General features: G+C 38.8%; 1 protein-coding gene across 1 annotated transcript; it reads left to right on the top strand.

Annotated features, from left to right (window-relative positions):
• On the top strand, window positions 1-25,959 carry gabra6b (gamma-aminobutyric acid type A receptor subunit alpha6b). Its single transcript, XM_063895531.1, has 10 exons — window positions 1-378; window positions 528-652; window positions 1,072-1,139; window positions 2,205-2,425; window positions 2,999-3,081; window positions 3,510-3,653; window positions 3,823-3,975; window positions 7,877-8,154; window positions 14,777-15,033; window positions 22,176-25,959. Exons 1-10 carry the CDS (start codon window positions 290-292, stop codon window positions 22,186-22,188), a joined length of 1,431 nt encoding a protein of 476 aa, XP_063751601.1. The 5' UTR covers window positions 1-289; the 3' UTR covers window positions 22,189-25,959.
• Window positions 25,960-26,777: the final 818 nt, after the last annotated feature.

The raw sequence follows: 26,777 nt of genomic DNA, 5'->3' as shown, positions 1-26,777 counted from the left end.
CACTATCCGTCATTATCTCCACCAACCAGAAACATTTTCACGATATCTAAGTTTCCCTTAAGAACAGTGTATGTCTTGTAAAATGCATTGTTCCGTTGATATAAATGCCCCCCTCGTCCATCCTCTTCACTCTCTTAAAAACTCTTCAGGTTTTTCCAACTGAACGATTCTGAGGCGGGCGCAACCGCACTAGAGGGAAAGTCGTGCTGGATTGGCGCGATATCCTCGCACGGTTCACAACTAAAAGAAGACCTGACCCGCGTTTAATCATGATTTTAAATGATGGAATATGCTGATTTTAAAAGTTGACCAGGGATTTCTAGTTGTGGGGTGTTTGCGAGGCATGGCTCTCCTTTTAACTTGCTTATTTCTGTCTTGGTGAGTATGGCAACTCTTTTCTCTGCATGTTCGGACTTTTACGCACGGGAACCACAGACAGTGGATAAATGTGCATTTGAGAAACTCTGTATTTTCAACTGTTTAATCATGTGTTGGAATTATGTTTCATAAGTGCATATGTACTTTAGTTACAGTGTGAGCAGTGTTTGGGGAAATCAGCCCGGTGATACCAGTATATATTTGGATAACATCACGCGCATATTGGATAGATTACTGGATGGCTATGACAACAGGCTGCGACCCGGATTTGGAGGTATGCTAATGACCGTGTGATATTGGATTTTTTTAGCGATATTGTGTCAAAAAATACTCAATCGAAGTTCCTTTTCTTAAAATATAAAGTTATACTGCAGTAGTTACGTGCCTGTTTGTATTAAGCTGCTGTACTGTAGTGGTTACACATTACATTTGCAATTTATTTTATTTTATATAACTTTCAAACAAATACAAAAATTGTCACATAACTGGAAACTGAATTTGACACTTTTTTTTAGAACCATTTTCATTTTATTTGTAAGTTTCACTGGCAATGTTGCTTTATGCATCAACTACACAGTTAATATAGCTTAATATTTCACTTCGTTATATTGTATGTATAAAAACCTGAACATGTCTGATCTAAAGTTATTGTTTGTGTCTTTTTCAAAGCAACTACTTATACTTTTGTTGTAGGTCCAGTTACAGAGGTCAAAACTGACATTTTTGTCACCAGCTTTGGACCGGTTTCAGATGTTGAGATGGTATGTAAACTAACTACCACTGAAACAATCAGATAAAGGGTGCACAGGCCAATTCAATGGCTGTCATACACAACAAAGACCATGTCAACGTATGAACACTAAAAATAATATGTACATTTTTCCCAGTAACTCTGTGCATATAGCATCTCATCATGGCTCTCCTAGCCTAGCCTTCATTATACCAGCAGTTGGGCAGGATGTCATTAGTGCAGCTTAGGATTTTAATCTGTTTGACAATCCCCCCCGTCCCCCCCGTACCCGTCTGAGAGCAAGAGAGAGAGAGAGATGTGGCTGATGTTGGGACGGGATATGTCAGCTACTTCTGTCATGGGATAGGCTAAGCGCTGTATGTATGTAGTGCTCTACACTTTTCAGGCTTTAGGCTTTCACTGCATATAAAGCCCCCTTGAATTGCCATGTGATATGCTGGTTGCAGTTCTATTGAGATTCATATGAGAGGCTCTTCAGGGCAGCAAGGCCATCCTTTTCAACTAAAAGAATCCTAGCCTGCTCACTCTTAATAGATATATTTACTTCATCTTTATACGTGGCAGTCCATAGAAAATCCAACAAAGGGACCATTACGTTAATCATTTCATGTCCTATTATCTGTTTGAGTTGCTAAATGTTTTGAAGGATTTTTATATGCTAATAAAGTAATGTATTCTAGTGCTGTCTTGAGAAGACGATATTTCCGTGTCCCAAATGGACATGTCTAAGACTGAAAATCGGATTTAAACTTGCTTTAAAGACTCAACAAACGATTAATGTCTTGATTGTAAAATGTATAAATAGTTGAGAATCTGTGTTTTTGATTTGATTAGTACTGGCTGGCAGCGATAGTAGAATAGCCCAGAAATGAAAAAAAACAACAACAACTGACTACATTGCCAGTACTGCATCCAGCAGGTCCAACAAAAACCATTGCTCACAAACCCATCTGCCATCCTTTCCGGGGGTAGTGGAGATAGTAGCGGCAGGAGCAGAACAGCATCAGCAGAATGATTGGTAGTAATAGCAGTGGTAGTAAATAAATCCTTAACCCACACTCCAACCTCCATCCAGGAATACACCATGGACGTGTTCTTCCGTCAGACATGGATCGACGAACGGCTGAAATTCGAGGGCCCCATTGAGATCCTGCGGCTCAACAACCTGATGGTCAGCAAGATCTGGACGCCGGACACTTTTTTCCGGAATGGCAAGAGGTCGATCTCTCACAACATGACCACCCCCAACAAGCTGTTCCGCATCATGCAGAACGGAACTATCCTCTACACCATGAGGTAACAGTGCTGGACAGTGAGCTCCAAACCCAGCCAAGACCGGAATAGAGCACAGACCTGGAAAGCTAATCAAACAAACAAGCATCCAAGAATATGCACACACATGAAAAGAAATTAAGAGTGCCATTCCAAAAAAAACAGATATGTGCCATCTGATTATGAAAACAGGCCTTGAAAGCAATTCAAACAAACATGACTCCAGCTTTGTTCTGATGTAGCATGGAGAAAATATCCCTGTTGAGTTACTGATGGCACAAAAAACTATTTTCTTTAAATAATTGTAATAATTAAGTGGGTCAAATTTACTTTAAAACACTAAAGAATGTATAACAAGGACTTTATTAAATCTGTATGGTTAAGTTGTGTCATAAGTAACCTTCGGCAGAGGTACAGTTCAAGGTTTTATGTCCAGTAAAATATATATTGCCATGATATGAAATCATGCACCCACTTCAAATCAAATACTGCAGCATAATGACTGGTTCTGTCTTAAAACAGTGATCATTACTTGGCAAGTAACACTGTATCAAATATGAATCAAACACTCGTTCCAACTCTTCTCTATTCTGACAGATTAACTATAAATGCAGAGTGTCCAATGCGTCTGATGAACTTCCCCATGGACGGCCATGCCTGCCCGCTCAAGTTTGGGAGTTGTGAGTTGTTGGTTTTCTTTTTTCAAACCTCACTAGAATGACAGAAGGGGTCACTCGCAAATGGTCACTAAGTTACTCACTGTCTGGCAGCATATATCAAAATATTTCCATTTGAAATATCCTGATTCTTATGGTACATTTGGGGATGTAAAACAAGTCTATCAGCGAGAACACAACTGATTGCTGCTTTCATTGGCTCAATAATAATGTTTCAGTATTTTGGTCAGGCATTTTGTATATGGAAGTGTTCAGGTTTATTCATTTATATCCTAATTTATTTATTGTTTTTGAGAATACAAACAATCAGGCCAGTTTTGATAGCCAGAAGCTTGGAGGCAATATACAGTTTTGTCACTTTGTACCCTAAAATCATTTTGTATAATGTTGAATGTCTACGTTTTAACAAAGTTCCTCATTGACCTGTCTAGATGCTTACCCCATCACTGAGATTGTGTACACTTGGAAGAAAGGCCCTCTGTCCTCTGTGGAAGTGCCACAGGAGTCATCCAGTCTGCTTCAGTACGACCTCATCGGTCAGACAGTGTCAAGCGAGAGGCTAAAGTCCAACACAGGTGAGACGGATTCTTAAATTGGTCTAAGGTCTTTTTTTTAACAATCTTTCTTTAAGTTTTCACTGGGTCGATATCAAATTATGTTTTTTATAATTTATCCTATAAAGATTGGTGTCTTTGAGTTATATGTCACCACAAACACAAACATCTTTGCTGTTTTCTTTCTCAGGTGAATATGTCATCATGACAGTCCATTTCCACCTGCAAAGGAAAATGGGCTTCTTCCTGATTCAGACTTACATTCCATGTATTATGACCGTCATCCTGGCTCAAGTGTCTTTCTGGATTAATAAGGAATCAGTTCCAGCTCGGACTGTTTTCGGTAAGTTTTCTTTCAAATAAATATTCTGAATGAAACCTGGTGTACATTTTAAGGGGAAAAGGGTCAAAGAAGCAGACGGAAATGATAAAAAAGATCAAATGCCCATAATGCTTTTCTGCTGGCATTTGGAAAATCCAAGAGCATTTTTATTTTTGCTGGCAAAAAATTGACTTATAGAAACAGATTGAAATATTTCAGGTTGTCTTTTTATTAAGTTTTCAGCTCTCAAAAGTCAACTTTATTTTCTTCAAGTATCTAAATCTCAAATGGAAATGTATCGACCCACCACCCACTGATTGACCCCGGAGTGAGTCTAGCTGTGCAAACTTTAAGCAAGTGTACATTTCCATATTTACTGCATTTAGATTTTTTTATTCTGCACAGTGATCCTTCAACAACCTTTCTAAAAGAGAACAAACATATACAGTTACCACAGTATGTTTGTATGTTGTATGTATGTTTTTGGTATCTTTGTTAGCTCTGTCTCTATTAAATGTCATTTTTAAAATGTTTCATGCAATGGACGAGAGAGGGAGGATTTTTACTCTACCCTTTTTCCGAGCACTCACAGGTTCCGCTTGGTCACATTACATTACGCTACAGTTGCCAGCAAGCTTTAGCCTCCGGAGCAGAGAGGGTAAGAGACACTGAAGAGAGACAGAGAAAGTAAGACTAGGAGGAATGAGAGGGACACAAAGACAGCAGCAAAGCAAATAGAAAAAAACACTAGAAAAAGTTCCTCTTCTTTTTAATGTAATTTCCCCTTACACTCATTTCCAACAAGCTGTTGCTGAGCAGAGCAACACTTCTGGCCATTGTAGATCACGCTTGTGTAGTTTGTGCGTGTCTTTGGAAGAAAGCCAGCACTCGGAGCCTGCACATTTATTCAGAATAGATCCAAATCATTAGTGTTAGTGTGGAAGTCGAGGCCCCATGCGGAAAGCACATCTGTGGCAACTCATTAACCTCAATCGTCCTGCTGTTTTCATTTCACTCACTATAAAAAAGGATAACATATATGCTCATCCTCTGGATTCTATGCTGTTAAAAAAGAGCTCTGGGCAGACCCCGGGCATGCTGGGTAGAAGAGGTTGTATAGAAAAAATAATATATGATGTTTTTCTTTAATGATAATAGGTCACGCTTTATCTTCCAACTTTGGTAAAGTCTGTTTCCTAAATTAAAAGTGGATTCTTGGAGTCACAATAAAATATATGTTAAACAAATCCATTAGTAAGTTAAATAAATGTTGTTGATGATGCATGTGAGATAGAAGGTTTAAGAGAGGAAGTAAAAAAGAGGATACAAAATGCTACGTGGATGTGCTCCACTCTGACAGTACATTAAGACATAGTATGTGCTGTGCTGGATTGTCAACAACCTCTCTAAGAGCTCAAAGTCCCTTGAGCACCAGTCTCACAGACTTAATTGAGTGTGGCCTAATTTGTACCTTGCTTTTTTCATATAAAAGCACATAAATGCCCCAAGCACTTCCTTTCTATCCTGTCTTTATACGTCATCCCCCACCCTCCTACACTTTTTCTTTATTTCTTCCTCTATCCTCTCCCTCCTACCCTGACAGGCTTTCTTTCCATGTCCCTCCTCCCCTTTGCAATCATTTAACTTGTGCTTGAGCTACAGACAGTCAATGCTGGCTGGCTATAGGAGGAAGTTGCATTATAGAGCTGTTAGCTTTCACTGCAAAAGTGTTGTGTAGAAAATGCCATTGAGAGATTATTAAGTGCATTAAATCCCCCATAAGTCCCTATGCTGTTAATGAAATGTGCACAACTACACTGCACATTTGGTAAAAGCATGGAAGGGAGTGTTCAATGGCCCCTTTTCCCTGCTTGCTTTAGCTTGATGAAAGTGAATTAGATATGTACTTTGTAAATGGGCCATTAAAAGAGATGTTCATTGTCAGCATCTTTATCTGACTTAATAAGGTTGGAGTCTGTGGAGGAAATCCCTTGGTAGTGTTTTTATAGGCAACATCACATTTTATATCTGTTTGTATTTTTGTTTTGTGTCTAACACTAACAAAATAGCCTCTAAAATGCACCTGCCACGGATACTTTGTATGTTATATTATGTAATCAAGAGAATTTGTGAATGGCCTCAGAGTAACCAGTGTTCTTTCTTATTCTATACTTTGAGGCTGTGCTCAAAGTGATCTTTGCCGTCTGTACTTCAATCTGGGCCATGGCTAGAAGTTAAGACAAACTTTTGACAGACTTGGAAAGCCTAGTGCAATCCTGAGAAAGACATCAAACAACCATGTTCTTTTCTCTCTCCCACATTATCCATTTATTCAAGTTGTTCCATCATCAAACCGTAGTTTTCAATATGAGATGCCTGTAAACAGATACTAGTAAATGCTTTGTGGCTTCTGTCTAGGTCATCTTCTTTAATTGTTTTCTCCAAAGTGTTTCCAGATATTTGGCTGCCCTTATTGGGTGTGATAGTGCGGGGCATGGGTTAGTCTGCTTATTCACAGATTAGCGTCTGGTGAGATAACTTTTTAGCAAAGCCTGATTGCCTGAAATGTTACATGGCCTTACATTTTGTGTTATCCATCTTACAGAGGTGCTGAACTGTGTCAAAGATAATGCTTGGGAAAATCAATTGTGAACACACTGTAATAATATTACATGTAATGACTACCATGTTATACTTCTATAAAAAGCTCAGGAAATTACCCATATGTTGTGTTATGTAATTAAAACAAAACTACTTATTTCGACTTCCTCTGGGATTAAACATTGATTAAGTGACTGCTTTTAATTACATTTTTTATTCATATATGTTTAAAATGTCAATAATCTTAATAGTTAATTTAAACACATGCACATGTATCTATTAACTACAGTATTAAATTACATTTATCAACACCTATGATTTGCCACGGTACATGCTAAGACATTGCTAGGAAGTAACTTTAAATAATTTCCATTATTGTCGAATAAACATCGAAGCCACAAGTGCTTCAACTGTCGTCTCTGCAATGCTAAATGGATCACAGATGTTAAATGCCAGATGGTATATTTTGCTAAGAGAGTCAAAATGGATCTTTCCAAAGAAACTCTGCTGCTCTGTTTGCCACTCAAATAATAAAACAGTGTTGGTGAGAAGTCCTGGTGGAATTGACTATTGATTTAAACCAAAAAATAATCTGAAAGCAACTAAAACTAAACTGAATGGTGGATATTCATTTAATTCCAGTATGCAGTGTGACATCGCATTTGTTTGTTGCAGAGCTGCCCGGCCCAAAAAACAAGATTTCACTGTACCCAAGTGTTTGATCGGGCCATTTAAAAAACACATATTGACTAAGAGTTGCATATATCAAAGCCTTTGTAGTGTTTGTGTGCTATGTTTGAAGCTAGAGCCAGGAGGCTGTTATCTGTAGTGTTGCATATAGACTGTACACAAGAAAAAACAAGCGTACTAATTTGCATACAATAAAGCTGAAGTTACTATTTTTGGGCGAACAGTGGATAAGCGAAGTGACTTCTTAGTGTTTGTGTGCAGATTCAACAAACCTTATTTAGTTATTCATTTGTGAACTTTGCAGAAGTTTGTATAGCAAGCATATTTTTGAAAGTTGGAAAGAGAAAGGCAAGTCTTTTTCCCTGTGCTTTCAGTTTGTGTCCAACACAAGGCTTACTGCCTCCTGTCTTTTCTTGCCGACATGTGAGTTGCATTATCATCTATCTCCTTACAGAGAAAGCAAATAGGATTATTTCCCAAAATGTCCGATGATTCAATTTTTTTTTTACATTTCTTACTGCCAAGGTATAGCAAAGCAGTAAACACATGACTAAAGACAAACCAATGTATCCCAGTACCATAGTCAGCCAACATGTGAGATTCCTAACTTCTGTCTCCTCCCTGTCTCCAGGTATCACCACTGTCCTGACCATGACAACACTCAGTATCAGCGCTCGACACTCCCTCCCCAAAGTCTCTTATGCCACAGCCATGGATTGGTTCATTGCCGTCTGCTTTGCCTTTGTCTTCTCCGCCCTGATTGAGTTTGCAGCCGTGAATTACTTCTCCACCCTGCAAGCTAACCGAGAGTTGAGGAAGGCAGCAGCCATGAAGGTGGCGGCTCAGGAGGCAGCAGCTGCAGCAGCTACACAGACCGCAGCTACGGGGAATGACGGAGAACTTTCCTCAGTAAGTCTGCACCTTTGTTCATACTTGTTTTGTTTACATGCCTTGAAAAATCAGTTCTTACTCGAACCTGTGTGAACTTACAGGTTTACCTTATATGTTGTTGTCAACAAAATGCAAATGTTACTAATATCCATGCTCCATGTAATGTGTTTATCAGTCAGAGGATGGCACCGATTCAAGTGTTACTTTTTTTACCTTTACATGTAGGTTACACAGAGCAGTGGGATTACTGATGCTGTATACAGATACAGACCTTACAAGTTGCACAGAGTTGCTATGATAAATGATGATTAGAGCTGATGCTGCACTCACAGGAAGAGGGCTTCACTTGGCCTCATTACATGCCTCTACATCTCTTCATCAAACCACTCCACCTCTCGCTCCACCACACTTGTGTCTTTTTTTCTAGCAAATCCAAATTGAGGTGCTAAATAATATTACTGTCCTCAGAACTTGAGTCCATTTGCTGAATGTTGGTTACAGTACACAGGTTACAGTATGTCCATGTAAGGTTTCCCAAAAAAACTTGCCAAAATGTCTTAATTAGAAAATGAATATAGAGTTCAATTTAGGTCACTTTGATGATGACAAACACTCCAGTAACACAGCAATGACATACCACTGTAATGGTTAGGTATCACCTGTAGCTTTGTTTATTAAAATATGTTACCCCCTCAAATTCATAGAGAACAGTTCCATTGATCAGTGGATCAGTTGCTTGTGGCTGACTTTGAGCCTAACTTTATTTGTTTACAGTTTTAGAAAGGTCATGTTTCACTAGCTGAAAATTGTTCCTCTTTGCACAAACTCAAATATCTTGTGCATTAGTTGTCAGTTATTCTGTTTAGTCATAACATCGTTACCCAAAATGTCAGATAATTTATATTCTTTCTGTAACTTTCATCTGTATTTGGTGCTTTTATACTTATCATGCTTTTCATCTTTGCATTATTTCTTTTCAGTTGTTATATCTTGCTTACCTTTTCTTTATTTCTGTACCTGGCTTTGTCTTTTCTGCTGTCTAAATAAGTCTTTGCCTTAATGTAAAAATGTCAAGTTCAATGTTCTTTATTGGCATAAGGAATGGTAGAAATTGGTTATTATAATACAAACAAGTGGTTAGATAACATATCTTGTGCACAGGTGTACTTCCAATACTTCAGTGTTGTGCTCTAAAGTCAATTGGTTATACTGGTTGGTGTGGTGAAGGTTAAAACATAATATAACATTGCACTAATAACCGGAGTGGTGTATGAAATTCTGCTTGGTATTGTCTGGTGTGGATGGTTGAAAATCTTTTTAGATATGTCTTGTTTTCTTTTCCACTTATTGATTTGCTCCTAAGTCTATAATATCTCTTTCTTCTCCTGTATAAACTTTTGCTTATTTGCAGTCACAGATGCAGCATGTGCAATATAAACAATCCACACTATAGACCATCTGAAGTTCATCCTTTGCCTCCTAGCAAAGAAAGTCATACTCTCGCTTACATCTCATCCATATCTCCATCCATTTCTTTTTTCCCTCTCTTATGCACACACACACATCTCTTTAGCCTCTCTCACCTTCTTTGCCTTGTATGTGCTGTCCAAATATGCACACTGAAACCCAGTTATCTCCACTTTATGCACGCTTGTCCTCACATTACCACACAAGCACAGGTCCACACATAATCTGCAGGACACACTCAGACCAATATACCAAAGGCTCGTATATATGCACACACGTAATCTGCAGCAAATGATGCACCCACATCTATACAATTCCCTCATCACTCTATACGATCATGTCTTATCCATCCCTCCATCAAATGTATCTATCACCCATCCATCCCTCTCTCCCTGTCCTCTATTCTGCCTTGTAACTGTGTGATAACCACAGAGTGACACGAGGAGACAGCCAGTGGCTCTGTGAACGATGTTGCTGCAGATTATGTAAGAGCCATAGATTAAGGGAATATCCAGCAGATCACTGCAGGCTCACAAGAAGGAGGGCAGCCACCACAATGAAGCGGAGTGGGGGCTGAGAAAGCTGGCCCAGTCCATCCAAGATGGAGGATTGGATGGATGTGGGGGGGCCTGTGTGGTTTTGTTTTGCATTGTGTGTGCATGTGAGGAAGAGTTACACTAAGAGAAAAAAGAGAGTGGGAGGGATGCATCATGGAAAATGACTGCTTTCAGAAAATATGTAGGAGGAAAGACTCTTCATTACACAGAGAAAAGGAAAAAAACACAATGGTGTATCATTGGGAATAGAAATAGTCATCCTGCAGTCACGATTTTTTTTAAAACTATGACCAGTTATGACTGACAGGTAAGGGTATAACAGGAATGAAATCCTAATAGTGACACAAGATAAATATTGAATTTAATGATTCGGATGTATAACCGTAAACACAAAGGGAAAGGGGGTGTTTGCAGTTTGTGTAAAGTGTGCTGCTTGCTCTTTCAGTGGCATGTGTGAGTAGGTGGTGCAGTATGTGGTGAAGGAAATAAACAGAAAATAAAACATTTGGTGGGAGGAAGAAAAGGAGAGAGAAAGAGACAGAAGGGACCTTTATTTATAGGCCAGGCCACATGTGCTAGTAATCAATGAATCAGTGACCATTACTGGGACGAGGAGACGTAGTGATTAAATCGGGTCCATTTGATTTTCAGATTACGTTTTCGATTAGTCATAGGCAACATTTTGACAAAAAAAGATGGCATGTACTGGACCAAAAGATACCAGGGGAGTTTTCTTGGGCTGTTTCTCACGAAACATTGTATGTTTCCCCTGAGGCCTCCCACTACCAACTTGACAGTAGATCAGATATACTTGCTATATATGATATAAATGAATAATTGATATATCGGAATAATTGTATATGTGTATGTCTAGTTTAGATACACTATCGATGGACCACATCAAAGTTTTGTAAGTCTCAACCATAGCGTGAGCACCCATTATCCTGGGACTTGGTCACATAACCCTCCTTGCAACAACCTTATACATTTTTTACTCGCTAACCAGCATCTTCAAATGTAATTTCAGGACCTCACAAATATTATCTAGAAAAATCAGCATTTACATTCCAACATCCTCTCTATATTTAGCATGTCACATAAGAAGCTATAGGGGCTTGTATTATAGTATTACATCTGGAGTGTGATTTTTTTTTTTTACTAACAAGAAAGTATGATTTCTTTCAGAATCAGAAGTCAAAGTAGTCTTTCCTGCATGTCATTCAACAATCCTGTGATTTTTCCACTGTAGATGGAGTGCAATATGATAGTTAGAGGATCTTGTAAAGATGTACAATTTGATTACATTTTTTGGTTGGTGATCAACCAACTTACATTTTTTTTTAAATCGTTGTATTTTGTATTTTCAGCCATATAGCCAAAGCAATTTGTATTCTCTTACTTTCTAAACCTAAACAATGTATAAAAAGCACTATAGCTGTTTCTAGGATACTTACTTACTCATTTCAAATACATTTATATATTAACATACACATCTCCCCCATCGTAAAATAATCCACACACCCACTCAACACCCGCATAGATGAACCTACATGCACTTACTCCCATGCCATATTGGTAGTGCACAGTTAGAGTAACCTTATGTCACATGCACGCCTACACAAACACTATGAAACACACTTAGATGGAGATACCGCCCACCCATGCACATTAATAGCCACACCCAAACAACATCCATACATCAATCAGTCAGCGCCCATCCTCCCATGTCAAAGTGGGTCTGTTGAAATCTAGAGCAGTGGATAAAGAGGAGAGGAGCTGATCCCTCTGGGATTTGACCAGGAAGAAGCCAAGGCAGCCTGTTGTCATTATCAAAAATAGCTTGAGTATCAGATCAGCTGTGCATAGTATGCCACACACACAGGCCACACTCCTAACATGTAGTTAAAGGTCTCCTATTATACTTTATTTGAACAATATATTGTAAGGCAATATTTATACAAAACATGTCTCTGAAGTGTTTTGCTCAAAATACCAAACAGATCATCCATTGTAGCCACGCCTCATACCCCTCTATTTCAGCCCTGTTTCTGAAGTGCTGATTCTGCTGAGCTGAAGCTGGCCACGCCCCTTTGGAGCGCATGCATCTCTCTGTCTGAAGAGAGAAGTTTGTAACGGAGAAACTCAGCTAAAGGCTGCTGAGATTAAACGCCATATTATGTTCCAAACCACATCAAGCATTATTTCTGAAACACTTCTCAGTGTTTACCACTAGAACAGAGACATTATATGTATTATATATACAACAACTCTAAGTCCCTCCTGCAGACATCCTGCTGAATACACAGACACACAGAGCTGCCTACTCGAGGGGATTCAGCTCCCGAACATACATGGGGGACGACAGGTTGGGACGTGTCACGTGGGCGGGACGTTTCCAGGAGTTCAATGTAAAGCCAGCCCACATTTCAGTTATGACATCCTAATTGAAGCAAATCTGCATCAGCTTGTTTGTACCCCTGGTTTTAGAGATGTGGGTAAAGAGGAAAAGAGAGCTGTATTTTCTGACACTTTGTGGATGTCCTTACACATCGGGGACACATATTTATGTATACAAGATGTCAAAAAGTGCATTTTGCATAATAGGAGACCTTTCATGCCTGATCTTTGACTTTAAAAAGGAACCACTATACTGATAGGGAGTTAACATTCAAATCTGCAGCCTTGTGTTGTTGGATGTTGTGACATCATCCTGTGACATTAGAAAGCAAATAGACCTCCAAGTTGAAATGCCTGTTTGAACTCAAATCTGTTGCCCTCACAAATGGGCAGTAATTTAACACGAGGAGGCATACATAACTCACAGTTATGGGCAGACGTTTTAATTAAATGATGAGCAAGATTAACGTCTGGATGATCAGCTGTTAGATTGGCTGGACCAACTCCCTCTCTAAAGCCCCTCCCCCCTGTCATGTTGTTGTTGAAGGTTTTACACATCACAATCTATTGTTGTGTATTACTTCTACTCAGAGGACCTTCCATTGCAACCTATTGTATTTCAACTCACGGCAATAATTAAACGGTGATAATATTATGTTGCTTCCTTAGAGGAAAGTCTCACACTAATGAAGTCGGAAGAGAGTTGAATATGTTTTTAATTCTGTGTAGCATCATTCTTTTAATCCCATATCTGTCACTCTCTTTCTAAGTATTTCTTTCGTTTTGTCAGAGTTAGGCAACCACTATTAATATTTCACAGCTCAATTGATATTGTGTTTCAGTGATATCATGATAAGACTTTCACAATTTGCCAAGGGGGAGGATATGTCCTATGTATTGGTTTCTTTTACTATCAGTCATTGATCTATAAACCTAACATTTATAGATATTTAGTTTAATAGGAAGTCAAACATGTTCATAACTCATAGTCCTATTTGGTAAATTGTTGGTTCTGTCAATTGGCACATGTTTGTAGCTATATTTCTTAGGATACAATGTTGTCGTGTAATTCAGCAACATACAGCACCCTCTATTTATAGGCCTCCACTGTTGTTTTCCTCTGTCTCATGTTTCCATGGTTATGATAATGAAGTCCAACATTAAATAAACTGTACATTTATTTCTGGGTGTAACTAACGTGTTCGCAGAAATGTTGTTAAAATGCAGAACTAATCTAGTTTTATTTTTAGTTGGACAGAATGGAGTTTTGGAAGTGTTCCCTTCAGCCAGAGGATTGTAACCGTCTGATAGTTTCTCAACCTGTATGAGCATGTAATCCTGTAGCCGCACAAATCCAGCCTCAATCTCACAAGTTCAGTTTTTGTTCCAAGACTATAGTCTGAAAAAAAAAATACTCCACTGAGAACTGAAAACTGCCCATTGCATCCAAGCTGGAGCAGTCAGTAAACTATACATTTTCTGAAACCTAACAACTAAACTCTACACTAATATTGGGTGTGTTTCCAAACTTACATAAAAAAAGTGTGAACATAGTTTGATCAATCAACCTGCAGTCTAGCATTCATTTCTTTCTTGCAGTGACAAAAAAAGATGACTCTCTTTCAGTCTCTACCTACAGAGACTATACACATTGTGCAGCTGATTCACAACTAGTGGATCAGGGAGCATGTGCTGAGATCACACTGGTTTACTGAAACTTGACGAGGCATAGCGATAACCATGTGTCAATATGTATCGAGCCTCTTTTGTTTAAGATGTTTTGTTTGCCTCCCACAACTGTAACAATCTTAATGGAATGTGTTGATTAAAAACACATGAAATCAAAAACAAACATCATTGATTTCCTTTGTTAAGCTTAATTACTTGTGGTACTCATTGGTATTCCAGACAGTTTCTTGCAGAAACACACATTTCCCACATGTGATAATCAACTCAAAGCTGAGCAAATATGGCACTGACATCAGGCTTGATTTTTTTTTTCTTTGTAATGTGTTGATATAAATTCAATTATGAGGGGATGTTCTTTTTCATGAAGAATCAGTGTTAATATTCTAAGAACATATGAGGATTTTCTGACTGTCTGGAAAATGTTAACAACCACTTTCATTATGAACACCAACATATTCAATCACAAAACATTCTTTTTAATGCCAATTTCCTCTAACAGATTCTTTATATTTCTTTTTTGCCTCCCCAAGGTGGATGCCAGCAATGTGCTGAAGAAGAGGATGAACTCTGCCCTTCTGTTTGAACGGCCTTCCAAAACATTTCCCAACCCACCCGTCAATGCCCAAGCCTTCCTGCAGCAGGGTTCAGCTGTACCAGACAACAACGTTCTGACCGGCACCAGCATCATCGACAAATACTCCCGCATCCTCTTCCCTCTTTCCTTTGGCGCCTTTAATCTGGTGTACTGGATCGTCTATCTCACTAAGGACACAATGGAGATGTCAAGGTGAACAGATGGCATGGTTAATTCAAACATTCCAATTCTTAACTGAACATACTTTGCTTCCAGCACAATCTCAACCAGGCTACAAAACATATTCAAAAGTTCCATACTAATGTGTATGTTAAAGTGCCCCAGTATGATGCTGTCTGACACTCTCGCAAACCGTAATGTACAAGATATCATGCAATGGCTATCGACCAGGCTATACATGGTTGGCAAATGCATAATGTCTACTATCCTTGACAATAAGGCCTCTCACAAAACTACACTACGCAACCACAATGCCCTAGAACTGGACCAACACTGCACACTTTTTCTAAGCTGATACTCTCACACACAATTGGGTGTCCCTGTAACTTTAAACCAATGTTGGGAGTAACGCGTTACAAAAGTAACAGAGTTACAGCAATGTATTACTTTTTGCTGTAACGCAGTAATATAACGCATTACTTCTGAAATTTGGGTAATATAATACCCGTTACAATTCTCAGTAACGCAGTTACAACACTTTTTAAGCCGAAATGATGTGGTGTTTTGTTTTTAAGAAATCACAAATATTGCGAGACATTCCGACACCAGAGAAATAATTGTGCCGGTAGAATAGTAACTCAGTAAGCCTTTAACTATTGGTTATGAGGCCTGCAGAAACAGATTCACAATTGAGAGCTGCATTGCTGCAGGCTCACAATGCAGACCTGCAGGCTCACAATGCAGACCTGCAGGCACGGATAAAAGAAAAGAAAAAGACAGGAGTGCGCGCAGGCCAAAGCAGCAGAAGGTAACTTTCTCTGGGTCTGCTGCTTGAACCCCGAGAAGTTCAGAGACTCGTGGCGGAGTGTTGAAGATCTGCAGCCTCTGTCCTCTGTGGAATCGCCGGCTTTTAGAAAGCTTGTCAGCCAAATCACCGTTAACACACCAATGACAAGGTGAGCTAACGTTGAATAGAGACTCGTTCATATACAGCAGGTTACTGGGCCGTGTAGAGGCTCCACTAACATGTTATTAATAACAAACAGAGACGTAATGTTACCGGTATCAAATATTATTTAGCCCACTTAAATGAAGCATGAGTTTAATTTCAGTATACTGCCATATATAGCTTTAATCATTGAGCTGCAATAAACTACATTTTAGCATTTAAAGCCATACTTTTGCAGGTTATTTTTGGTGAAAGTAACTCAAAGTAATGCAAAAGTAGTGTAACACATTACATTTCAGAGACAGTAATAATGTAATGTAACTAATTACTTTAAAAAGACAGTAATAAGTAATATGTACCGTATTACATTTTGGAAGTAACTTGCCCATCACTACTTTTAACCTGATGCATAGCAAGTCTGTCACAGCAGAGTCACAGCATACTGAGTATTTTTTAACCCATGGTTTTCCAAACTACATTAGATGTATATTGTCGACCATTTGCAGCAGTGCCACCGATAAAATAAGACATACACTGAAAAGATGGACATTCCTGTAAATGGCAATATACAGGAAGAGAAAACACTGCTTGGGTTAATTCAAGTTGTTGGTGGTTGTACAGTATGTATCTGTTTGCAGTTTGTTTTCATGTTTTTGTATGTATGTTTGACCACCTGGTAGTGCATATTTTATTAAGCAGTCACACAAAGCTCCTACACATTCAGCTCTAATTAATCACCATATGGCTTTTTCGAATGCATCAGCAGCGTTTAAGAGTTGGTCAGAGGCTTGATACAGTAGCTAAGTCCTAATTGCAATACAAGACATCCAGGCAAACTGGCAGGCTATGTATTTGTCATTTCTACCACTGTACAGTGCCAACGGGCTGCAGTACACATACCCTGCCTGCGTGTTCTGTGCACAGTGAAATATAGCCCCAAATCATGGCAAGAAAACACTCTGACTGAATGGTAGAAATGTTTGTCCTGAAGGTGCAATTTGACAGACATAGACTAGTTTACTAGGCTAGTTAAGAGTTTAGATACTGACAATAAAATGCTAACAAAATCCTAACCCTGACCACTATTCTACGTTTGCTGCTGAACCATTTAAGTACATACTGTAATATATGTGATATCTGATGCACTGTTTATGTCTCACCATGATATATAAAGAATGCAATTTAAAACAGCAAACATGCAATAAAGCTACTGTCATTGCCAGGCTGAATTGTGAAGGCTCACAGGCACATTAATGTCATTTTCACAAGTGGTGTCTTTCAAATGCATATGATAAACTGAGACATAAATATGACTCACAGTTGTAACTGATTGTAGATACACACAGCACTCTTCGTGGCATTGCTATTGCCAAAGCAATATGTCTGTCAACGGATTAAATCACACTGCAGTGATAATATCAAGGGATGTTGCTCTCATACATCACCTCTCTGCATCCTGTAAGTTTTGACACTTTGACAGAGTGCTTTGGGTTATGCGCGTTAAAGGAGAAAGCTCTGTTTATGATCCACGTGTATATGCAATTTTCAGTGTTGATTAGTCTTAACCATATGCTCTAAACAGATGCATATGCCTGGTTGTGCATTTATGTGCACGCTATCAATGCATTCCACCTCTCTTAACTCAGGGGCTTTTGAACCGGTGGGTTCAGCTCCTTTCATTTCCTGATGTTCTGTTTCTAAATAGGGAATAGCCCTAAGGCCTGAGCTGTGACAAGTAAGATGACATGACAGTGTTGGCAGGCATTGCAATAGCTATGTGTGACTAACCCTCTTAGTGATACTGTCTCAACTGTTTTTATTAATTGATAGGGAGTGTAAGCGAGAAGCCAATCCTGACAAACTTCAACTAGGCATGCAGAGTGCTGGCCTTCAGGCCCTGGGAAGCAACGAGAATTAGAAATCAGGAAAAACACATGCCATATAGCTTGCTTGTACGTTTCTAAAACAATGTGGGTGTAATACACAGGAATTTTTCATGCATTCAAGTGTATTTCTGAGTAATTACAGGGAGTGGGGGAAGTGATGAAAGGATCGAGGAGGTGATTCAACATAGAGCCCCAGGGCTAAAAACTCCAAACCCCAGCAGTGTCTGAACCTATAGCTGACCAGCCAATGCAAATAACAAGAACAACCACAGGTTGTCACTGCCATTGATTCTGGTTTCATCATTCCCACAGAAAAATTCAAGATGTTTTTGCAAGGACAAAATGTATCACACATGCCACAAATGCAGAGGTACAATACAAAGTTGAGTTCATTATAACCTACAAAATGACTTCATCAACCAAAAATAAAGTCAAGGTCCTAGTTGATAGAATGAGGATGTACAACTTTTTCCTTTCTTTTTTTTCTACAAAATAGATGCATAATGTCAATCCAAGCCAGCGTTCTTCCAGTCATGCAGAACTTACAGAAGGCATTATATATGTTTTTACTGTAGAAAGTATCTGATCTCAATATCAATATAACTCCTGAAGGATCAGTATTTATAAGAGAGCAGTCATCCGCGTGGGTGAGGGAGTTGGGTGAGCCTGTGATAATGGTGGTAAGAAACATCTTTAAGTGCATTATTACAAAAGCCCTCTGGCCTGGAGTATGGATTGTCCAGATTTGCATATAACTCAGTAAAAATAGAATTGACTAATGGACATGAATTCAAGTGACTAGGTGTAGGTTACAACAGATAAGATTACAACAATGGAGCTTAACGGCGAATCTACACAGAGCTTTTAAGTAACCAAAAGTAGCATTCCTGTCAGGCCACAGCTACATCACAGTCCTCCGTACAATGCTTCACACTTTCATAATCAACACTTTACATATCATAGCTATTTTTATGCAGCACCACCCACACTAGTGAACCATTAATTATGAGTTATATCCACCTTAATCCGAGTATCACATTCATTAAATGAAAGGAGGCAGTCCTTTTCACTCCAGAGGAATAAATATACAGCTCCAGTGGCCCCAACTGAAAGCAGTGCATGCCACAGACCCCTTTCTCTCTTTGTAGCTCTGCTTTTATTACAAAAAGCCCTCCTGCAAAGATGAGCTGGACCAGAAGAAAAGCGGATCTGTTAGTGCAAGTGTGTGTGTGCAGGTGGATGTGTGTGCGTGTGTCTACTTCTGTGAGGATACAAGCAAACAAGTGTATAAATGTGCCATGGCAGCAGTGCCTACCGACTGGAGGCTATCTTAATGAATAGCACTATTCAGGGCGGCACATGAAGGAAGCAAATTTGCTGAAAACACTTCCTTCCATGGAGTGCCCCAGCTGGTTGACTGACTGGTTGCAGGCTGACTGGCGCACTGGTGTATGTGTGTCAGAGTGGTTACAGCAGGCGATAAGCCTTGCCCCTCTTTATTGCCCGTCAGAGTGCCAAGCTTGAAAAACAACTTCCCTATTGTTGCTCATAAATCAAAACCACTAAATGCTGTTTCCAACTCAATTCCTATTTTCGACTGCGGGGCCGTAGCCATAACTTTGGTATAATGATCATTCAATTACAGAGGCCACTCACACAGGGAGCGAAGAAGACCGATATAAACAGCAATCCCCTATCTATCATATTTCTCGAGACGGCCTCATGGGAATTGCTACATCCGCCTGTGACACCTTGTTTGTGTGTGTGTTTGCATGGACGCATTTCTCACACATCTACCTGTTTACATGGATGGATGGATATGTGCCCACTCAAGCGTGGAAATGTGAACATTTACAAGTTGTTATCGCAAAAGATTTATTTCCATTCACACACAGTATCTATGCTCTCTCTCGCTCTCTCTCTCTCTATCCCTCACACTCAATTGGTTTCTCTGTTTCCCACTTAATCTCAGTGTCACTCTCTCTGCCCCCTCCCCCAATCTCCCCCTCTCCCATGGTGACCTGCCTGTATTCTGCTTCTGCTTTGATAAGACAGGACAGCCCAACAGACTCTGCAGAGTGGTGTCCCTCCACCTCATCTACGCAGCATTAATCATGCATTCATTTCAGAGCAAAGAGCAATCCCGTGCAATGTGTCTCCACAACCAGTTTTCTTTACTGACAGTTTATATGCACACTGACCATCTGGCTCCTTTGGCAAATACAGTTAATGCGGCATGGCAGCCTCATTTAAAGAGAAATGGTCCCCTTCACCAAAAGGTCACAAGTTCACTTACTCAAAGAACCAATATGAGCCTGTCAGCACTTCTGTGACCTGTCAGTGTTCCCTAGAGACAGACACTGAACACTGCTCCCTCATTAAAGTCACACTGGATACATTATAGGTTATTACTCTCTGGTGTGCCTTTTTCTTGCATACAAGTATTAGTGACTGGTATTGGAAAGCCTGTCAACAATAAAAACTGTCAAATGCATACAAGGCACACAATTATACATTCATACAATGGAGGGGGTTATTGAATGTTTTGATTGGCTTGTGTTTTAAAATGATGTTATGGTTGCATGAAACAACATGTTAACTCAGTTCATAATACAGTAATATAAATTAAACTTCAGATGATGAGAACAATATTGTTGCTGTTCAAAATGTGTAATCAGTTTGACAGGCACTGCAGCTATGGGTCTCTCGATCAATTGACAGCCTCTGGTAAACCAAACCATTAAAAAATTACAGATTTGTCTAGGTTTGAAGAAGGCAACATTTGGGATAGTGTAAGTCAGGGGTGTCCAAACTTGTTTCCCTGAGGGCCACATACAGAAAAAGATAGAAAGGTATGTTGCGTCATAAGTTAAGTTACAAGTTAGCAAAATTGATCAAATTTAGGTACATTTTTCTTTATACTTGAATATGCTTTAAGAAACATCTCAGCTCTCCGTAGGGTTTCAGTTATTTAGTTGGCAGCTCATTTCTTAAAACAGGAGCCTCAGATTGCTGATAATAAGGGGAAATATAAAGGGTCTATTTCAAGTTTGTTATGCAAATAAGTTATTGGGACTATGATTTGTTTGAAACATTTTTCAACTTTAATTGACTCAATTTATTTGAAAATTGGTCTTATTAACACATGAAGACTGTGTAATATATCATTTGTACATATTTAAGAAGTACAATATAGGAAAAGCACAAGTTTTAGCTGTGGACATTATACTTTTAGCATTTGCTGAGGGCCAATTAAAAGTGGGCCGCGGGCCGCATTTGGCCCCTAGGCCGTAGTTTGGACACCCCTGGTGTAAGTAAACAACTCAACAAAGTACAGCGCATACATATATCCATTATTAGATATTGTAACGGCAGAAATGTTAGAGGATATACCTTTTTACCCTCAGTGGTCAGATGCAAGTACTCAGAAGTACAGGCAAAAGGTTAAATAATGTCGAATAACACGGAACATTTTCCCTCACTTGGTTTTTAAACTGAGACTTTTTATTAACATATGGAATAAACATACAAATGTGTGTTGAACTTTTTTTTTTTATCCAAAAGTTTGTGCTAAACAAATCTAGTGATGAAATATTGCAATATTTTCACACTTGTAGCCATTGTATGCATATGGTGAGGCTACTTATTATTCAGCTCTCATTTTCACACCAGCACACAGTCAGTCTTAGCTAATCATACAAACACACATACTGCAAACATTTAGAAATATATTTAATTTGCAAATTAAATTAACAATGTTTTTAATTTTAAAGCACAGGGACAGAGCACTTAGTCAATCGTAACATAACTTCACAACCTACTTAATTACTAAACAACACATAAAGTTGGATTTTTTTGCTGCCAGTTTCCCTAAAGCTTCTCTGGCTGAAGGTGGCTCTCAGTGCTGTCGAAAGTGAGTCCTGCTCTAACACATCACGCGGAGGAGGTGGAGGTGCGAACTACCTGGCACAGGTTCCTAGACGAGTTTCACAAGGTCTTTGTAAACAACATTGGCAGCGAGGGACTGAATAAATTCAAATTTTAAATTCTGCCAGGAACTGATGCCAACCTTCACAGCAAGACTGAACTGGAGCATGCTGTTACATCATACAAAAGTGTGTTATGCAGGCAGATGTGGACGCATGTGAAATGTAGTAGGTGTGTGTGGAGGTGTTTGCATATATCTGTATGTTTGAATATGGTAAAATATAACCCTTTATTTACTCAACATACCAGGCTCCCCCTCTTTCTCTCCATGTCTCTCTTTAACTGATAACATTTTCCACAGTCGCCGTTCTTACACTAATTCTACCTATCTTTCTCTTCTCTCTGTCTTACAGGGACACCGTTTAAGCCACAAGTTCGTCTTTATGGAAATCACATGTGCGCACACTTTCATACACCTGAACGGAAAAACACACATATGTACACACAATAAAAAAATAACAGACCATTGCCAAGCAATCATTTATGCCACCTCAGTGCATTGTATCTCTTCTTAAGTACTCTTGTGGAAAGTGAGTGTCTTGAGAGCAGATTTACCAGCCCCTATTGCCAACATGACCCAGGAGCTCAGAGCATGGGCCCAAGGCTCTGGATTTCAAACAGGTACTGCATCTCTCTGACCTTACCTTTTAATGATTTATTCACCCCGATATTTAGAAAAACGTATGACACTTTTTCAGTGTCCATCCTGTATCCCCTGTCTGAGTGGATGGGACAAGTTGCAATGGCCAAGTTAACTAGGCTGTAGAACCAGAGGTAGATCCGTTACTTTGTTGTATGTTTTTATTTATGTATACTTGCAACAAGCATGCAGTTCCACACATGATAGTGATGTTGCATGTGTGTTTAAAATGACACATTCCTATCCATGATATTTAGAGCACACTAGAGGGAATGAGTGAACACGTTGTCCTGACCGGATCCAGTGTGACTGACTGAACTCACTGCTCTTCTTTCAATTCCCCACAACAAGCGCTATTTTTTGGTTCATTGGCTTAATTTCCCTTCACTGATGGGAGTACAAAGGATGTGAGGCAAAATCTTCAAAGGGGATTTATGATGTGTTTCACGAATACATTGGCCTGGTTGAATATACAATGCCACTTGCAAATAATGACAGTGAAACGTGACGTATAATGAAAAAAATATAAACAACTGAACATGCACATGTACCACTCGCTTAACTCCCTTTGCATGAGTTCCACAATGATATACATCTCTTGAATTACCTTTAGACAGAAATTTACAAAAGATCTGCACACTGTATTAAAAAGCTCCCACATCTTAATTGTGCAACGTTTCAATATAACACAGATCTTTCTCAGGCATTGTCAGATTACATTTCTGGGAGCCTTTTAATACAGTGTGCAGATCGTTGTCTTATTCTTGCCTAGTTGGATTTTTTGGTCCAGCACCTGTAAAAGTTTTCAGGAAGTGCTGACACTACAACCTGTTTATCTATAGACAGAAATAAACTTTGAAACCTCACTGCATGATTAAATGACTCTCATAGAATAGCTTGTTTCAGCTCAAAACTGTAATCAATCTGGTATCGCAAATGTCTTCTTTTACAGAAACACACAGTAACTGACTTTAGGAACACTAGAAAGGATGTGAAAAATGGTTCTTAAAACACATTTTCAAAATGTAAGTTTGCCAAATGTATGTAGTGCAACAGAGAATGTAAACAACGGATGGAAATAGTGAAGAAAATATAACACACAGTGAACCCACTACTGCAGAAATAGCATTTCATCCAGAAACCTGTAATCTGTATCCTGGCAACAGCCAATCTTACCCAAGAGAAGATTCAAGCCTTCATACGCTAACATTGTAATCCTTTTCATATTTATTGTTGACATTTATTGTAGTGTTGTTAATTGAAGTAAAAAGGTTTCTTCTAGTTGCCAATTATTTCTTGATGACAGCTCTGGGATCGTTTCCATTTAAAGAACCGGCAAAAATAGAAACCTAAACCTGTCATCATCAATTATACAACATGCCAAAACATATTCCTAATAATCTGTGTGGATTTGCATTTCATTACGCAAAGTTTCCAATTAAGGAGAAATGGTGACATGTTAAACCCATGTGGTGTCTACATATAAGCCCATGTGTGTTTGCTTCCTCATAACATCCATCATCCAAGAGGATGTTCTTATTAAAAAGGTGTCTCTTATTTACAATGGAACCGATTGGAATAGAAAACCTGCACATGGTGCCAAAAGGAAAAAGACCAAAGTAGTCTTGAAAAACGGTACAGCTACTTTAGTTTGTTCAGTGGATGTGTATTTTGAAAATTGTAAATTCACACATGAACTTTATAATAAAAGACAGAACAATTTGTGTATATTAACCCTGTCTTCTAATACAGTCGTGTGCATAATGCCCTATATATACAAGTAATTGAACAAGAAGCAACATGAGTTCCATGTTCTTTAATATTGTGTTGGGTTTGTTTTCATTCCACTTTGTTGAATTTGTTGTAATTATGTATATCTGTTATGAGCCCTTCCATTTGTGAACAGACCAGCATGGTATAACTCATTTTAACAATACTGATCAAATAAATGAACATGCATGATTAAAGCATCATTAACATAAACATGTTTTTATAGAATTCAAATATGCAATGTTATATAAAATGTAATATAGATGGCTTGGGCCCCAACAGGGGATCCATTGCTTAATACCATATCGTTGAATATTTCATGAATATTTCAGCAACTCTATTGCCAGAATAGACATTTCTGCCAAATCCCGGAATTACAATCCTATTCCATGGATATTTAAAGTGTTACTTCCTACGATATCTGTGCATTGCAACTATAGTATAGCTGAAGTCGGTTAAGGGTCAGGCTACTAACACATAAAAAGGCAAACCCGGCATGAAAAACTGATGTTATAAGACTGCCTCATGGGTGTACTTTAAATCTTTGCTCAGTTGGTATTGAAAAGACGTCTACCCATGGCCTGGTGTCAATCATGGAGTGCCAATGATTGATTCATTTTAAGGTCTGCGGTTGCATGTTCTCCTTCTCTTCCACATGCACACCAAAGGATAAGAATGACAATGATGTCAGGCTGTATGAACTGTTTTTGTATCCTCCCTCTTTCTTTACTTCATTCATCACCGTCCTCCCCTCTATCTTTGAGGCAGAGGCTGATGAGACAGGGCATTTCAGCCCCCATTGCCCTGTATGTCAGGCTACTGACTGCCTGTGAACTCGGACTGCTACACAACTGCTGGCTTAACCCCACTGGAGCCTCAGAACATCGATGACCCCCCACCAGTGAGGACTCAGTGTGTTGCTCACAATATAAACTTTAGTGGAAAAGTCAAACAGAAATAAGCTGCAGTGAGAGGCTGTGTGTGGATGTGTGTGCAAAAGAGTGTGTGAGTGTTTTTTTTTTTATATGATTGAGCTTGTTTGCTTTTATCAGGGACCTGAATATTCTGATTTCTGACCCCAGCCCAGCTACTCAGCTCCATCTAACCAGCACAATTGCATGACCACCAACTCTTTACATGTGTTAGAGTTGTTGAATGTAGAAGGTTATGTAGAAGCTACATAGAATATAGAATTATATTGCCATGGTGATGGGGGCCCTGAACTGCCCGTTATACATTATGTTTCATTCCACAGGCATGGGCTTCATTTGGTTCTTTCATTTAGACAGCATTTATCTATTTGTTTTTTTATCTGTACACTTGCCTAGAAATTGTTGACACAATTTAGAAGACAATGAATGCTTTACATTGTTATTTTATGTGTATATTTTGTGAATATATATTATTATTTCTGTAGGTCTATATTTGTATGCAAACTGTATGACCCTGCTTGATGACCACACGCACTGCATCAACTATTTGTACTGGTTTGAATGACAGACCACAAACTTTTGTATTTAAAGCTGTTTAGTTCATCCCCTTTTGTTCCCTGTACACATTGCTCCCCATTAGTGTTCATTGTCATCAGGAAGGCCTGTTTTTATTGCATTTTAACATAATATTTGCATATTCAGGTCTCTAGACCCCTGTTAATAAATAAACTCCTACATACTTTCCCAGAAGATTGTATATTACTATGTTCAATAAAGCCAGATTGTGTACATATATATTTATTTCTCTCTTACACTCTTTTATAAAACTGCAACTGTGCAGTGAAAGACATTATTTTTAAAGAGTATCTTTTACCCATTGAGGCTCTGCTCACTGTGCAATTTTGAATATACATTATTTGTTGTATGACTGAAGATGCTGTTGCTCTTTTTTAGCAAGACATTTTCTTTTCATTATTGCGACACTATTCTTCATATGACATGTTATTTAAGGAACTATTTTTATCAAAACAGATGCCTTTAATCACATCTCTGGGTAATGTTTACAGTCCAGCCTCATGCAGAGAATCACAATGGTTAATCTGACCAGTTATATTTGTTACTGTGAATCACCCAGTATAAGAGCAATGATTCCTATTTCACACATGAATGCAACTGGAAACTACATGTGATTATTTTACTGCTTCCAATGATTGTATTGTAATGATGTTATATGGAATGACGTGACAGAACTGTAGGGATGTGGTTTTAGTAGGTGACTCACATATTTATATAATACAGTTTAAATATGTTCTAATAGTGAGTGGGTAACAACAGTTAACTACAGCTTATGATACTAAGTGTTTGTTATCATTCAGTGAGACTGCATTGCACACACAACCCTGTTAAAGCAGCTATTTGTTAACAGTTACACAGTTACTTGCAGTGCATTTCAACCTTACAAACTACAGTTGTTACAGCTGTAGTTATTTGTTTTTTTTCCTTTTTTTATACTTAAAACATCAAATGGCACACGTAAAAGGTACGCATTTAGCCCCTTAAGCAAAGAGAGCCTCGAGCCCTTGCAGTGTTAACTCTCCAAAGTGGTGTAAATG

The sequence above is a fragment of the Eleginops maclovinus genome, chromosome 11 (genome assembly GCF_036324505.1).
Source record: "Eleginops maclovinus isolate JMC-PN-2008 ecotype Puerto Natales chromosome 11, JC_Emac_rtc_rv5, whole genome shotgun sequence".
Lineage (NCBI taxonomy): Eukaryota > Metazoa > Chordata > Actinopteri > Perciformes > Eleginopidae > Eleginops > Eleginops maclovinus.
This window is presented reverse-complemented; position numbering and strand designations above follow the sequence as displayed.